Source organism: Salvelinus sp. IW2-2015, linkage group LG17 (assembly GCF_002910315.2).
Source record: "Salvelinus sp. IW2-2015 linkage group LG17, ASM291031v2, whole genome shotgun sequence".
NCBI lineage: Eukaryota > Metazoa > Chordata > Actinopteri > Salmoniformes > Salmonidae > Salvelinus > Salvelinus sp. IW2-2015.
Genome location: NC_036857.1, coordinates 14,561,358 through 14,576,391, shown reverse-complemented (window position 1 = coordinate 14,576,391; position 15,034 = coordinate 14,561,358). Strand labels below are relative to the sequence as shown.

The following is a 15,034-nucleotide window of genomic DNA, read 5'->3' as shown; positions in this document are numbered from 1 at the left end:
CCAATCAACCAAATACTTCACACTAGAAGAAGTTAAGCTACTTTGAAAAAGTAGTTCACTACATCAAGCTACTTCAGGACAAATTATCATATCTAAAGCCGAAATGTCATAGGCTACAAGAATGTGTAATTTGCCATATTAACACAAAAACTATGTTTCAAGTGTGAATTAAGCTGTTCTGTTGCTGAAAAAGAAAGAAATGTTTGCTTATTTCCCCCATATTTTCTTCTCTATATAAAAAAAGTATTATGTAGTTCCAGTAGTTAGCTACAACGCTACATGGCAAAAAAGTAATAAGCTCCTTAAAGCAAAATTTGAATTTAGTTTAACGACCACAAACCTACTGAAAAATGTAGTTTAATTACTAGTTGAACTACATGTAGTTCACTGATGCCTGTACTAATAACCAGCATAAGTCCCACAGTTGTAAAGTTTAAATAAATGGTGTAAAGCAAAAGTGTAAAGAAATCTGTTAATACATTTTTTTTTTTTAATTGCTTATTATGTTGCAAAATAACTGATGTTCCCTTTAGTAATTTTTTTAATGTAACCTTAATTTAAACTAGGCAAGTCAGTTAAGAATACATTTCTATTTACAATGACGGCCTACCAGGGAACAGTAGGTTAACTGCCTTGTTCAGAGGCAGAACGACAGATTTTTACCATGTCAGCTCGGGGATTTGATGGCCAAACACTCTAATCCCGGCTATTTCTTCACTTTCTCTTCATAAAATGCGATTTTAAACCTAACCCTAACCTTAATAAAGATTAAAAACCAAATTGTTGTTTTCATGATTTGTTTTTATTTATAGCCATTTGTGGAAAGTAGTAATAAAAAAGACGGAAGAGGAAGCAAGCCACCCCACTAGCTGTGTTTATTATGGATCCTCATTAGCTGTTGCCAAAGGTTGAGCAAAATTAAAGCAGTTTCACAACAGATTAAGTGTGCACCCTCAGGCCAATACTCTACTACCACATATCTACAACACAAAATCCATGTGTACATATAGTGCGTATGTTATTATGTGCGTGTGTGCATGCCTGTGTGTGTGTCTCTTCACAGTACCCGCTGTTCCATAAGGTGTATTTTTATCAGATTTTTACATTTGATTTTATTGCTTCCAAGAGTTACTTGATGTGGAATAGAGCTAGACCTAGAATAGGTCTCTTCGGTACTGTGCGCATCCCGTAGTCTGTTCTGGACTTGGGGACTGTGAAGAGACTTCTGGTGGCATGCATGGGTGTCCGAGCTGTGTGCTAGTAGTTTAACCAGACAGCTCGGTGCAGTCAACATGTCGATAGTTCTCACAAATACAGGTACAGTCGTGGCCAAAAGTTTTGAGAATGACACAAATATACATTTTCACAAAGTCTGCTGCTTCAGTTTGTATGATGGCAATTTGCATATACTCCAGAATGTTATGAAGAGTGATCAGATAAATTGCAATTAATTGCAAAGTCCCTCTTTGCCATGCAAATTAACTGAATCCCAAAAAACATTTCCATTGCATTTCAGCCCTGACACAAAAGGACCAGCTGACATCATGTCAGTGATTCTCTCGTTAACACAGGTGTGAGTGTTGACGAGGACAAGGCTGGAGATCACTCTGTTATGCTGATTGAGTTAGAATAACAGACTGGAAGCTTCAAAAGGAGGGTGGTGCTTGGAATCATTGTTCTTCCTCTGTCAAACATGGTTACCTGCAAGGAAACACGTGCCATCATCATTGCTTTGCTCAAAAAGGGCTTCACAGGCAAGGATATTGCTGCCAGTAAGATTGCACCTAAATCAACCATTTATCAGATCATCAAGAACTTCAAGGAGAGTGGTTCAATTGTTGTGAAGAAGGCTTCAGGGTGCCCAAGAAAGTCCAGCAAGCTCCAGGACCATCTCCTAAAGTTGATTTGGCTGCGGGATTGGGGCACCACCAGTACAGAGCTTGCTCAGGAATGGCAGCAGGCAGGTGTGAGTGCATCTGCACGCACAGTGAGGCTAAGACTTTTGGAGGATGGCCTGGTGTCAAGAAGGGCAGCAAAGAAACCACTTCTCTCCAGGAAAAACATCAGGGACAGACTGATATTCTGCAAAAGGTACAGGGATTGGACTGCTGAGGACTGGGGTAAAGTCATTTTCTCTGATGAATCCCCTTTCCGATTGTTTGGGGCATCCGGAAAAAAGCTTGTCCGGAGAAGACAAGGTGAGCGCTACCATCAGTCCTGTGTCATGCCAACAGTAAAGCATCCTGAGACCATTCATGTGTGGGGTTGCTTCTCAGCCAAGGGAGTGGGCTCACTCACAATTTTTCCTAAGAACACAGCCATGAATAAAGAATGATACCAACACATCCTCCGAGAGCAACTTCTCCCAACCATCCAGGAACAGTTTGGCGACGAACAAGGCCTTTTCCAGCATGATGGAGCACCTTGCCATAAGGCAAAAGTGATAACTAAGTGGCTCGGGAAAAAAACATYGATATTTTGGGTCCATGGCCAGGAAACTCCCCAGACCTTAATCCCATTGAGAACTTGTGGTCAATCCTCAAGAGGCGGGTGGACAAACAAAACCCCACAAATTCTGACAAACTCTGCTGCCATCAGTCAGGATGTGAACCAGAAGTTAATTGACAGCATGCCAGGGCGGATTGCAGAGGTCTTGAAAAAGAAGGGCCAACACTGCAAATATTGACTCTTTGCATCAACTTCATGTAATTGTCAATAAAAGCCTTTGACACTTATGAAATGCTTGTAATTATACTTCAGTATTCCATAGTAACATCTGACAAAAATATCTAAAGACACTGAAGCAGCAAACTTTGTGATAATTAATATTTGTGTCATTCTCAAATCTTTTGGCCACGACTGTAGTGATGAAGTCAATCTTTCCTCTACTTTGAGCCAGGAGAGATTGACATGCATACTATTAATGTTAGCTCTCCATGTATATTTAAGGGCCAGCCGTGCTGCCCTGTTCTGGGCCAATTGTAATTTTCTTAAGTTCCTCTTTATGGCACCTGATCATACGACTGGGCAGTAGTCCAGGTGCCACAAAACTAGGGTCTGTAGGACCGGCCTTGTTGATAACGTTAAGAAGGCAGAGCAGCGCTTTATTATGGACAGACCTCTCCGCATCTTAGCTACTGTTGCATCAATATGTTTTGACCATGACAGTTTACAATACATGGTTACTCCAAGCAGTTTAGTCTCCTCAACTTGCTTAATTTCCAGGTTTAGGGTTTAGTAAATGATTGGTCTCAAATACAATGCTTTGTTTTTTTGAATATTTAGGACTAACTTATTTCTTACCACCCATTCTGAAACTGACTGCAGCTTTTTGTCAGGTGTTGCAGTGATTTCACTTGCTGTGGTAGCTGTCTTGTAAGGTACTGAGTCATCAGCATACATGGACATACAGGCTTTACTCAGAGCTAGTGGCAGGTCATTAGTAAAGATTTAAACAATTAAGGGGCCTAGACAGCTGCCCTGGAGAATGCCTGACTCTACCTGGATTATGTTGGAGAGGCTTCCATTAAATAACACCCCCTGTGTTCTGTTACACAGGTAACTCTCGATACACAATATAGCAGTGGATGTAAAGCCACAGCACGTTTTTCCAGCAGCATATTATGATCGATAATGTCAAAAGCTGCTCAAGTCTAACAAAACAGCTCCCACAAGCTTTTTATTATCAATTTCTGTCAGCCAATCATCAGTAATTTGTGTAAGTGCCATAAATGTTGAAAGCCCTTATAAGAGTGCTAAAAAGCTGTTTATTTGTTTACTGTGAAATATCATTTCATATCTGGTGTGGCAGACCAGGGGGTTGGGTCAAAATGTTTACACAGATCAGACACGGACACATTAGGATTAGCTCAGTTTCAAAGGTGTTTATTAAAATAATAATTCAAAAGAAAAGARWAGGTCTCCCCCATGAGACCCTCTCCGGGATAMCGTCTTCTKGGCTCYGGGTCTTGCTGTATCCTGTGGGGATCAAAAACTGAACTCACTCCTGTTACCTCTGSAACYGTCCCCAACTATACAGGAGTCTTCTCTTCTCTTCTTCTCCTCTCTTAAGGTAACTAGCCAACTTTAGCTAGTTACCTTAAGTGCTTGACAGCCGTTGTGAGGTCAGAACGCTCAACCTTATGTCATGTAAAAATACAGTAGGCAATCTGGCCATGTGTGGGCTAAGGCGTCCATGCCCAAGGGGTTCTTGGACTCTGACAGACAGAACCAGAGGGAGCAGTGGGATGTTTCCTCTGAGGCGAACAGGTCCAAATGTGCTGTTTCAAACCACTGCCATATCATCTTCATTACTTGTGGGTGAAGTCTCCACTCCCCCATGGGCGGTTTCTGTCGCAACAAGAAGTCTGCCACCTTGTTCAGAGATGTGGTAGGCTCGTAGGGAGGCCAGATGTGGTAGATGGTTGATGTGGAACACTGTTGACGTATTGTCTGATCGTATCAGGACATGTTTGTGTTTGAGAACCGGCAGAAAGTGATTCAGGATGAGGTAAACTGTCTGAAGTTCTAGCACGTTGATGTGCTCTTTCCTCCAGCGGGGGCACCTCTCTCCCCGTATAGACCTGTGTTGCCACACTGATCCCCAGCCTGCTAGTGAAGCGTTGGTCGTCACTACTTCCCGCCTTGCCGGAAATGATCCGAGAGGGACACCTGTAATCAGGTAGGCTCTCTTCCTCCACGTGAAGGTCGTTGAACCACACTTGTAGTGGCCTTAAAGACAGCAGGCCTAATGGTGTCACCCAGCAAGCATGCCCATCAGTTGTTGGAACATTCGTACCTTCACCAATGCATTCAACTGGAATTGTTGCAGAAGAATTGTTGCGGAAGCGCTACTGGGAGCTTTCTCAGCGTCCGTCTGGAGTCATCGGACATTGGGACTTGGGCGAGCCAGACCTGGTGACGAGTCACAACAAGGGTGGACATCAGTCTGTCTAGCTCTCTGGTCATGAACGCAAACGCTTGAAGARATGCGTCATTCAGGTTGCAGAGGTCCAGGTCTGCRTGGTCCGGCTGGAGCATACTGTTCTGTGCTAGCATGAGCACTGAAAGGGAGTTCCCAATGCGGGGTGATGTGTTGTAGGCCCGTGACAGTAGCTCATCTGTGGCACTGCAATGAGGTCTGGGGCAACGGCCATCATCCTTCATCTAAGGAGAGCATCAGCTCTGCTATGCATTCATCCACCTTAGGCATATGGTCCAGCCCATGTTGTTTTGCATCGTGCATGGCAGATAGTGTCCTACTGTCCTTGCTATGGTGGGCGAGAGCCCGTGGGTCGGACCAGCATCTCTGAAGCTCCGTAACAAAAGCCGGTGAAGGTGGCACACTGAAAGGTGTAGCTGCCAGGGCCTTCTTAAAGAACGGGTTAGCTGCAGGAGCTGTAGCTTGAGGGTCATCAAGCTCTAGCCTAGCTAAGGCCACACGCAGGACAGCACATAGTGAGGCAGAGCTTTCTTCTGACTCTGTGTGATCAGAGCCTCGGAATGACTCCTCTGACCCATCTTTAGCGTTGAGACTGAATGGATCCACAACACTGGTTGGCACCTCCTTCACCATGTTGGGCATGTCATCCTTCTGGTCACTAAAGTGGCGGTTGGATGCCCGAGTGGAGAGCAGGTCATCATCACGGCTATCTGAGTCCTCTGTTGCGTTCCCCATGCTGGAGGGAGTGCTAGAGAGCACCGACTCAGGGGGCTTGAAGAAATGCAAAAGTGTTTTTAGCTGCTCTATCTCAGAGGATAAGTAATAAACCTTCCGAGTGAGGCTCTTATTTTTAGACTGTTTTACCAGGGGGGGCGCCATCGGTTTTGTGGGCTGTCCGTCTTTTGGTAGCCTTGGGTGGGCCCTGGCGAACACCGCCGAACACTAGTAAATTATCTGTGAAATCCAGGCCCTCAACCTTCACAGGCAGGATGGCGCAGTTAATGCAGGGGTCAGAAAGGGCCTCACGTAGGTGGCCAATGCCTAGGCAGGCGGGGCACAGGTCATGACCATCTTCTACTTGTAGTTCAGCTCCACAAGAGGAGCAGCCATGTATGCCCAGCATCATGGTGATGCAGTGTTCTCTCAGCTCAGAATGTGAATAAAATAATTTACAAAGTATAAATATATAATATTTCTTATGCAATATACTAATTCATCAAATTAAGTAATATAATAATAACCGGAGACTGTATACAACAGCTACCACAGTACACAGTAAGGGTAGAGCGCTACAATAATCTGTTAGGAGCTGTACAGCACCCGCAAAATAATTTCAGGTGAGCCTAGCTATGACCACAGGGCAACTGTGACCTGTGGGTCAGAGCGCGAAAATTGCCCTCCAAGGCTGTGTGACAGCTCATTCCTACCTCTCCCCTTTATGGGTGTCTTCTGCTGACTTAGCCCACCAGCTAGTGTGTGTGATACTCAATTGGGCGCTCTAACAATAAAAATACATGTATTCAAAGAAATATGGAAGACAGTTGGGAGGTGGCGATAACAGGTGGGACCATTCTTGCCAATGAGGGCAGATACGAGTGCGTTATCAGGCACAACGCCGATATTTTTATCAAAATTGCTGGGATGTGTAATAAATGATGTTTTTTATGTGACTTTAACCCATAGCTACAATGCTGACATAATGCCTTTTTACTAAAGTAGATTCTGTTGTAATACTTTGCTGCACCCCACAGATGAACCCGTTCTGCCTGTGCCAGATACTAACCTTACTCCCACACACACACAGAGAGAGATGGCTGACACAAACCATTTATGAGCACTGATAAGGCAGGGGGGCGCTCTGACCTCAGGGGGGCGCTCTGACCTCAGGCGCCAGTTGCTGGTGTCTGCTTCAACATCTTGTCAATACAAGAGACAACCCAGACCGGCATGGCACTCAACGAGCACGCGCATGCATACACACACACACACACACACANGACCAGCATGGCACTCAACGAGCACGCGCATGCATACACACACACACACACACACACACACACACACACACACACACACACACACACAAACCCCTGTTTCAGGCGGGAGTTCCAAGGACAAAGAACACTACTGAGAACCAATGGAACATTGATATCAGCCTGAAGGGGAMCGCCCTCCACTCACAGCGACCAGTCAGGAGAGCAGAACTACTAGAATCAACCTACGTCATTTCACTGTATAAAATGTATTGCACAATATGAGTCGGGGCTCCTCCTGCTAGCTCCCTCTGAGCTAAATGGACGAGCCCGTGCACGTGTTGTCAGATATCTTTGCAACTTATTAAACTGCCTTAAATATCATACCTTATCCACCTGGTCTAGCGTCTCAACTTGGTCTCTCTCTTCTAGTAAATATCATCAATCTTTAACAGATGTCACGTGTCCTACTTATATCAGTACACTCGTAACAACCTAACTATGCATTACGAAACGTATATTTGATCAAATAAACCACACGTAGCAAATAATCCATGACATCTTTCGATAAYTAAATTCGACACTCATTGGGCCCAGTTATCCATCTCTTCCCATATCCACCAGTGAGCTCCAGCATGCGTCTAGGCTTTACGTCTTGGCGTCGTTTGACTTGAGAACAAACGCACGCAGTTGCATTTAAAGAAATCACCTCACCGGTAGATTTCTCGAATGAACTGAGAGCAGTAAACATTGACATCTGTTGAATTAATATATTGGCAACACCTACGCCAAAACAGGGTAAGTCATTTATACAGCAATATTTGCAACGTGTAATTTAACTACCTAGCATTTAGTTAGCCAATGGCATGGATGGGGCGCAGAGGCCGGGGTTAGATTGAATGTATATGATATATGGGGGTTTAGTTAGCTAGCACGACTGAGTTGGGCGGGGGGAAATGTTACCAGACCAGCTAGTTAGCCACCCACAGATAGTTTGCGCACTATTAATATGTAACGTAGCTATCTAACATTACTTTGTCTTTACCAGCTCGATAAGYTAGCTGTTAGGTTGAAAATGACAACCTAGTTAACGTTAGCTAGCTAATTTTCATTACAAGCAGACTTCATGATATAGCTAACTAACGTTGGCACATTTATTTGATAGTAATTTCAGGGCCATTCAAGCTACTTAACTTGGGTAGCTTACACATCTGCAAGACAATGCTTACTTCCATCCTCGTAATTTCCACTCACCAATACGTCTGAATTAACTACCCAACGTTACGAAAGCTAGTCCAACTGAACTAAACTACCTAATTAGTTATCTGATATAGTTAGCTAGCCAGTGTCCAGAAGTGATTCAGTCTTTGGTTARCAGAACTGGCTGCAACGTTTTTCAACTCTTCTCCTGACCATGATCATTTCCCTTCGTTTCAGGAATGGTCCCCACTGAACCAGTAATAGCCCCCCCCCCCAACCTGTTGTATCTCTGACATGATTATATGGCATAGAAATGTCCTAATAAAAATAATCACCTGTGTGTTTTTTCTAACGTGAACATGAAGTTGAAATCAACATTTATCCTTTTGTGCTTCAACAGAAAATGGCTGTGAACGTTTACTCAACCTCAGTGTGTAGTGACAACTTGAGTCGTCATGACATGCTTGCATGGATCAACGAATCGTTACAGATCAACCTGACTAAGATAGAGCTGTTATGTTCAGGTAATTGGCAGGTTATGGATGGCAGAACTGCATTTGTTCTTGCATTACTTCATAAGGTGGAGATTGCTTAGATGGTTAGGGAAAATTAAAGTAAATCCTGTAATTGATGTAGCCTGAAGGTTAAGCCTACTTTCCTTTAGTGTCAGTATATCATCATAGAGGAATAGTTCATTAGCATTTGTGTTGACCCCTGGTGTGCCTGTCTTCTCAAGGTGCGGCCTACTGCCAGTTCATGGACATGCTCTTCCCCGGCTGTGTGCCTTTGAAGAAAGTCAAATTTGCTGCAAAACTAGAGCACGAATTCATTCACAACTATAAGATCTTGCAAGCTGGCTTCAAAAGAATGGGTGTCGAAAAAGTAAGTAGGCTATTCCATTTTCCCTCTCAGCATGTCCTAGGCTCATAGCTCTATTTGCCAGGCTGATTATATTTTTTTGAACTGGTTGCTTTTGAAGCATATTAATCTATTGATCCTTTTGCTTCCGGTCTTTACCATGTGTTGGCTTGTAACATGATAACAATTCAACAACGGCGTGTTCTCTAATCCCAATCTTTGCCTTCTCCTTTGGATTTACACATCTGAGTTGCCCGTAGTGTGGGTTTGTCTGTGTGTGTACCAATGATGTCAGCTGCTGTATACTTCTCTGCCACTGCTTGCTAATTGTGTTTACTGCTGAGCTAGCATGACCTCTCTACAGTGGCTCACTGATATTGACTTTCCTGTGCCCGCAGAGACAGGACTGTTGGCATCCTATACAGTCTCCACTCTTAGTCATTGGTTCTCATCCAGCAATTAGATGGCGTATTTGTTGGATTCGGCTACTGCACAGTGAAGAGCTGTCCTGTCTTTGAGAGGGAGACAGAGAGCAACACACTTCAGAGCGAGAGTTTTGATTTTCTCCAATCCAGTGTCATGACAAAGTCCCTTAGAAATGGACAGTCCTCGTCTCCTAGTCTCTGTGTGTTATATCCACATCCCGACAGCATTTGTAACGGTAGTCACTACCTCTGCAATGCATGTTTAGTCTAAATCAGCTGTGTATGATGTGCACATCCACTAGTGTTAATTTAACCCTTTTTTTGTGGTGTTGAATCCACTTACCTGGTGCTTTGTTCTTCCCAAGATCATCCCTGTTGACAAGTTGATAAAAAGCAAGTTCCAGGACAACTTTGAGTTTGTGCAGTGGTTCAAGAAGTTCTTTGATGCCAACTATGATGGGAAAGAGTACGACCCTGTGGAGGCTCGCCAGGGCCAAGACTCCATGTCCAACCCCGCCATGTCGGCCCTCAACAAGCCCAAGAAAATCCTCAATGCCGGTGAGAATAGTGGCTGAGCCTGTGCAATGTTTTTATATATATATTATTATTTTTTGTTTCACTGTAGAATAACTTTTTAGGAGTGGTTCCCCTACAGAAGGTTCAAGGTGGGGTACAAAGACCCCAAAATCAACATCTTGAGACCTGTTGAACTAAAATTGTCAATTGAAAGCAACAAAATCAAAATTGTTTTAGTTTGGGGGGAGAATGGAAACACTGTAGGAGAAACACTGACTAGCAGCAAGAAATGGCTTCTGTAAGCAGTCTAGAGGTGATTTGTCTTTCCATACTTAAATCTACTGAGCTTGTCAATAACAACCTCTCCCCATCTCTTTTCTGACTGGTGGCTTGTTCCCATCAGCACCCCAGCGAGCAGCAGTTGCCAAGGTAGCACCCAAAATGGCGCCCAGCTTGGCGCGGAGACCAGGGGCTGGCGGAGGTGACGAGGAGCGGGCAGAACTCATCCAGGAGGTACTGTCATCCATCCTTCCATTCATGAATTCATGTGCCATGTCTTGTTAGAAATGATAACAATTGGTTTGACTGAAGCTCTACTCAAAGTTCAGAGATATACAGGTTGTATCATCTGTTGCCCACCTCCCTCCTCCCAGGTGAATATACTGAAGTCCACCATCCAGGACATGGAGAAGGAGAGGGACTTTTATTTTGGCAAACTGAGGAACATTGAGCTCATCTGCCAAGAGGAAGGAGAGGGTGATCCCACACTGCAGAGGATCGTGGATATACTCTACGCCACAGATGTGAGYTTAGTCAACATTACACACAGCCTCGACGGGTCACTTCAGCTTTTTTAGGTTTGAGCCCATGTGTTTTGGTTCAAACAACTGCTGATGCCTTAAAATTCAGTTTGTGGAATGGCATGCATGTAGCTCAAACGGAATGCTAACGTATGCTCATACAGCTTATGCAGTTTCGTTCCATCAGGCGACGCATGATTGGTTCATTCTGTTCGAAATTCATGCGTGCTTACCTGCGTCGAATAAATGTCATAACACTAGTGTGCTTGATTTAGCTTACTTTGCACTTTTGGGACTATTCCAAAAATCATGGCCATTAATATGGAGTCTCCCCCCCCCCCTTTGCTTCTATAAGAGCCTCCACTCTTCTGGGAAGGTTTTTCCTCTAGATGTTGGAATATTGCTGCGGGGTCTTGCTTCCATTCAGCCACAAGAGCATTAATGAGATAGGACACTGATGTTGGGTGATTAGGCCTGGGTCGCAGTCGGAGTTCCAATTCATCCCAAATGTGTTTGATTGGGTTGAGGTCAGGTCTCTGTGCAGGACAGTCAAGTTCTTCCATACTGATCTCGGCAAACCATTTCTGTATGGACCTTGCTTTGTGCACAGGGCCTTGTCATGCTGAAACAGGAAAGGGCCTTCCCCAAACTGTTGCCACAAAGTTGGAAGCACAGAATCGTCTAGCATGTCATTGACTGGCGTAGCGTTAGAATTTCCCTTTACATGAAAACCCATTTAATGAAGCTCCTGACAAACAGTTATTGTGCTGACATTGCTTCCAGAGGCAGTTTGGAACTCTGTAGTGAGTGTTGCAACCGAGGACAGGTGACTTAAAAAAAACAAAATTTAAATGACAGGCTTCAGCACTTGGCGGTCCCGTTCTGTGAGCTTGTGTGGCCTACCACTTCGCGTCTGAACCGGTGTTGATTCTAGACGTTTCCAATTCACAAAAACAGCACTTACAGTTGACTAGTGCAGCTCTAGCAGGGCAGAAATTTGATGAACTGACTTGTTGGAAAGGTGGCATCCTATGGCGGTGCCATGTTTAAAATCACTTAGCTCTTCAGTACGGGCCTTTCTACTGTTGTTTGTCTATGAAGGTTGCATGGCTGTGTGCTTGTCAGCAATGGGTGTGGCTGGAATAGCCAAATCCTCTAATTTGAAGGGATGTCCTCATACTTTTGGCTGTGTAGTGTATTTGACCCAGGTCAGACTTCGATCTCAATTTGAGTGTCTTTCCGCTACGTAGAGTCCTATAACCTAATATCTAACCTGATATCTTCCTCTTCATCCGTCTCTGTGATCTCAGGAGGGCTTTGTCATACCGGACGCTGAGTCAGAGGACCAGGAGGAATTCTAACGTTCAAGAGTGGATCATGCAGCTTTTAATACAACCCCTCAACCCACCAAACCCCTTCAATCAGCTACCACATCTCCATCCTCGCCCTACTTACAACACCCCCTCCAAAAAATGTGTTATGTGTTCGTGGTCTCTGAGTGGACTGTATATCAAATGTTTTTTTTCTGTAAAATCAAGTTGAAATAAGTGAAGTGTGTGTGAAGTACCTCCTCTTCTGAAAGCCCTTCTCTGGGTCATCCCATTGGCCCGTATCAGCATCATGTTGGTAGAAGGCAGCCATTTTGGCTCTATTTGAGTCCAGAAGAGTGAACTGTCCATCTGTAAGATGTCACTTTTTTGTTTGCTTGTCTTTCCCCTCAATTTCTGTGTCTGTTCCGGGAATTGGCGTTACAAGTTCATTGGAACCTGCACTCACTTTTGTACATAGTATTTTTCTTATTTTACCTGTTTCCTAAATTATCACTGTTTTTGCCACGTGTAGCAATTGTTTTCTGGGTCTGAGCAAATTCACTTTGAGTTTCTACTTGCTTAATGTAGTGATCGTGGGACATTTTCTTTGCTTTACTAACCAAATGTTCATATCCCTCAAACCTAGTTGAGTTCACTACTTTCATTTGGTCTCCTCTTGTTTGGATATTAACCTTTTTTTAATCGGTGCAATCCTTTTTATTCCAGGAAAGTGGCATTTTTTTCTCAAAGATTCAGGTCAACGCCTCTTAGTGTGGCTGCAATTCTCGGGACAGCTCATAACAACCTGACGATATTTATGAAGAAACATGTTAGAAACTACAAACTTATGGTGGAATACTTTGTGCGTGATTTATCTGTTTTGTTTGTCTCTTGGATGTTGGAAGGCATGTGCACTGTGGATGCCAGAAACGCTCTGGTCCCAAGCTTATCCCAAATTACCCACTTTGTTTTTTTTGTTGGCATTTCTCTTGTCTAAAATTGTTCAGTTGGCATGGGATAAAGTTTTAACTTGATTTAGCACCTCTAGTGTCAATGCATCTTCTTAGGGAATGCAAAAGGTGACTGATGTTTTTCTATTTTCTACCTTCATTTTTATTTTTTATTTTTTTTACTCCGGTCTTGCATCTTAATCTGTTTTGATTATGGAGCCACTGCACCATTGACAGGTTCTAGGCCCAAAACGCTGATGCGCAAATAGAACTGCCAGTCTCTGCACTGGAAGATCAGAGATTTTCTAAGTTTTATGAATTGCCTTATTCTTAAATACCTTTCATAACCTACATATGTGACTTTGTACTCTCTTTTTGGCAAATGTTTGTAATTCGATTTAAAGAATTGTCATTTCAGATCTTTTTTTTGTTCTGCTGCTCTGAATGGCCGTCTAGAGAATCTGTCAAATAGATGTTCAGTCTTCCAGTTAACACACTGCTCTGACAAAGATCAATTTACATTTGTACATCATTGATGGTTCATTTGAAGTGTTCTGAACTTATTGGTGTACTTAATCTAACTCGTGCCACCCATCTGTTGGCTGAAATGACCCAGCTGATTAATTAGAAGTACATAACTGTCAAGTCCAAAGTCTTGCCTCCTTGCAGGGCCTGTTAAATAATGTGTATAATAAATTGAACAGTAATGCCACAACAATGTGATCTATAGCATCCTTTGGTTGTGCTGGTCGCTGGGCATTAGTTTTGCATGTCGTTTTTTTATGAAGGGGATTTTCTGATGCTGAATATGTAATGAATTGCTTATTGGCTTGAAGTCCATGTGGGAGCTGCACATAGATTTGACCATTGTGGTGTACTTTAGTTTTCTGGCACTAAAACGGAACCTTTCTAGGCAATGAAGGAAGTTTGAATGTCRTGCAAAAACCTTCCGAAATGCATGGGGATGCCTGGCTGTAATATTATTTTTACGTTTTGGTCCTCGTTACTTTCTTCTGGACCACAACCCTAATTTCATTTGTCTACTTTTTGGGATTACCATGTCCAAAACAGTTTTTCAAAATGTATTGGGATATGAATGTGTATGTGTAACACACAGAAATAATCATTGTGACTGTTAACCTTGAGTCCAGAAACATTTGTTTTGAGTGATAGTTTAAAAACATAATTGTCTTTTTTGAATTTGGCTTGTTTAAAGACTAAACTATCCTGGTGGCAGATTAGTGGGTATTTGGGTCTTAAACACGGGTCATGTTCCAGCAGTCTACAACCAATGGTTGTGTGCAACGTCATCGACTGCGCAGTTTATCAGTTTGCTATATCATATGTGGTTTGCAGATATTAAACACTTATCCAGGAGTTGAGATCTGGCAGACATCTACAATGTAGTCAGTCTGGAAGGTGGAAATAGTTTTGGTAAAGTGCATTTTATATGCAAGGCAGAACCCCGCAATGACCTGTTTCAATCTAACCTTGTGCCAATCTTGACCTTTTAACCATCGAGCAACTCCCTGTTAGCTATTGGTTCCTGATTGTATTATTTTCTAGATATTCTGAATGATTAGTGTGGTAATTGGAAGGAGCCCTTGCAGCTCTTGTGTTTTTGTGGTGTGAAAGATCAGTGGTGCTCATCAGATATCCCCTGTGACATAATAATCTGAGTTGACATTCTGGTACACTGTGGGCCTTGTGCCACCTTCTGCTCTCCTTTTTTGTCTGTTGATTTTTAATTTATTTTAATAAAATAAAAAATAAAAAAACATTTTTAATTGATTTAAACATTTTTTTCAGCGGGAAATGTATTTTATTTTTTCTGATTTACTTAAATCATGTTTGCCGAATCAAGTTTCTTACAAACAATAAAACAGTATTTCAAGATTCCCCCCCCCCTTCTGTTCATTTTTTTCTCTCCCTTTTCTCTAATATAAAGGTGATATATGGCAGAAAAGGTCTGTTTATTCGRTTGACAAAACAAGCAGTCCTAGTTCAGAATTTGAAATTCACATGTCCATTTCCAGGTCAACTTGCCAGATTGGAATTCC

General features: G+C 43.0%; 1 protein-coding gene across 2 annotated transcripts; it reads left to right on the top strand.

The window, feature by feature from the left end:
• Positions 1–6,638: 6,638 nt before the first annotated feature.
• On the top strand, positions 6,639–14,873 carry LOC111976718 (microtubule-associated protein RP/EB family member 1). 2 transcript variants are annotated; one of them, XM_024005778.3, is made up of 8 exons: positions 6,639–7,713; positions 8,353–8,372; positions 8,516–8,639; positions 8,852–8,997; positions 9,764–9,956; positions 10,318–10,427; positions 10,568–10,717; positions 12,025–14,873. In XM_024005778.3, exons 2-8 carry the CDS (start codon positions 8,355–8,357, stop codon positions 12,073–12,075), a joined length of 792 nt encoding a protein of 263 aa, XP_023861546.1. In that variant the 5' UTR covers positions 6,639–7,713; positions 8,353–8,354; the 3' UTR covers positions 12,076–14,873. The 2 variants fall into 2 exon arrangements, with proteins under 2 accessions (XP_023861546.1, XP_023861547.1); XM_024005779.3 differs by lacking the exon at positions 8,353–8,372.
• The last annotated feature ends 161 nt before the right edge of the window (positions 14,874–15,034 follow it).

Bases quoted from the DNA above. Each gene is read 5' to 3' on its own strand.
- LOC111976718 (XM_024005778.3), top strand. The intron at 8,640-8,851 runs GTAATTGGCAGG...TGTCTTCTCAAG, and splicing joins GATAGAGCTGTTATGTTCAG to GTGCGGCCTACTGCCAGTTC. The intron at 9,957-10,317 runs GTGAGAATAGTG...TGTTCCCATCAG, and splicing joins CAAGAAAATCCTCAATGCCG to CACCCCAGCGAGCAGCAGTT.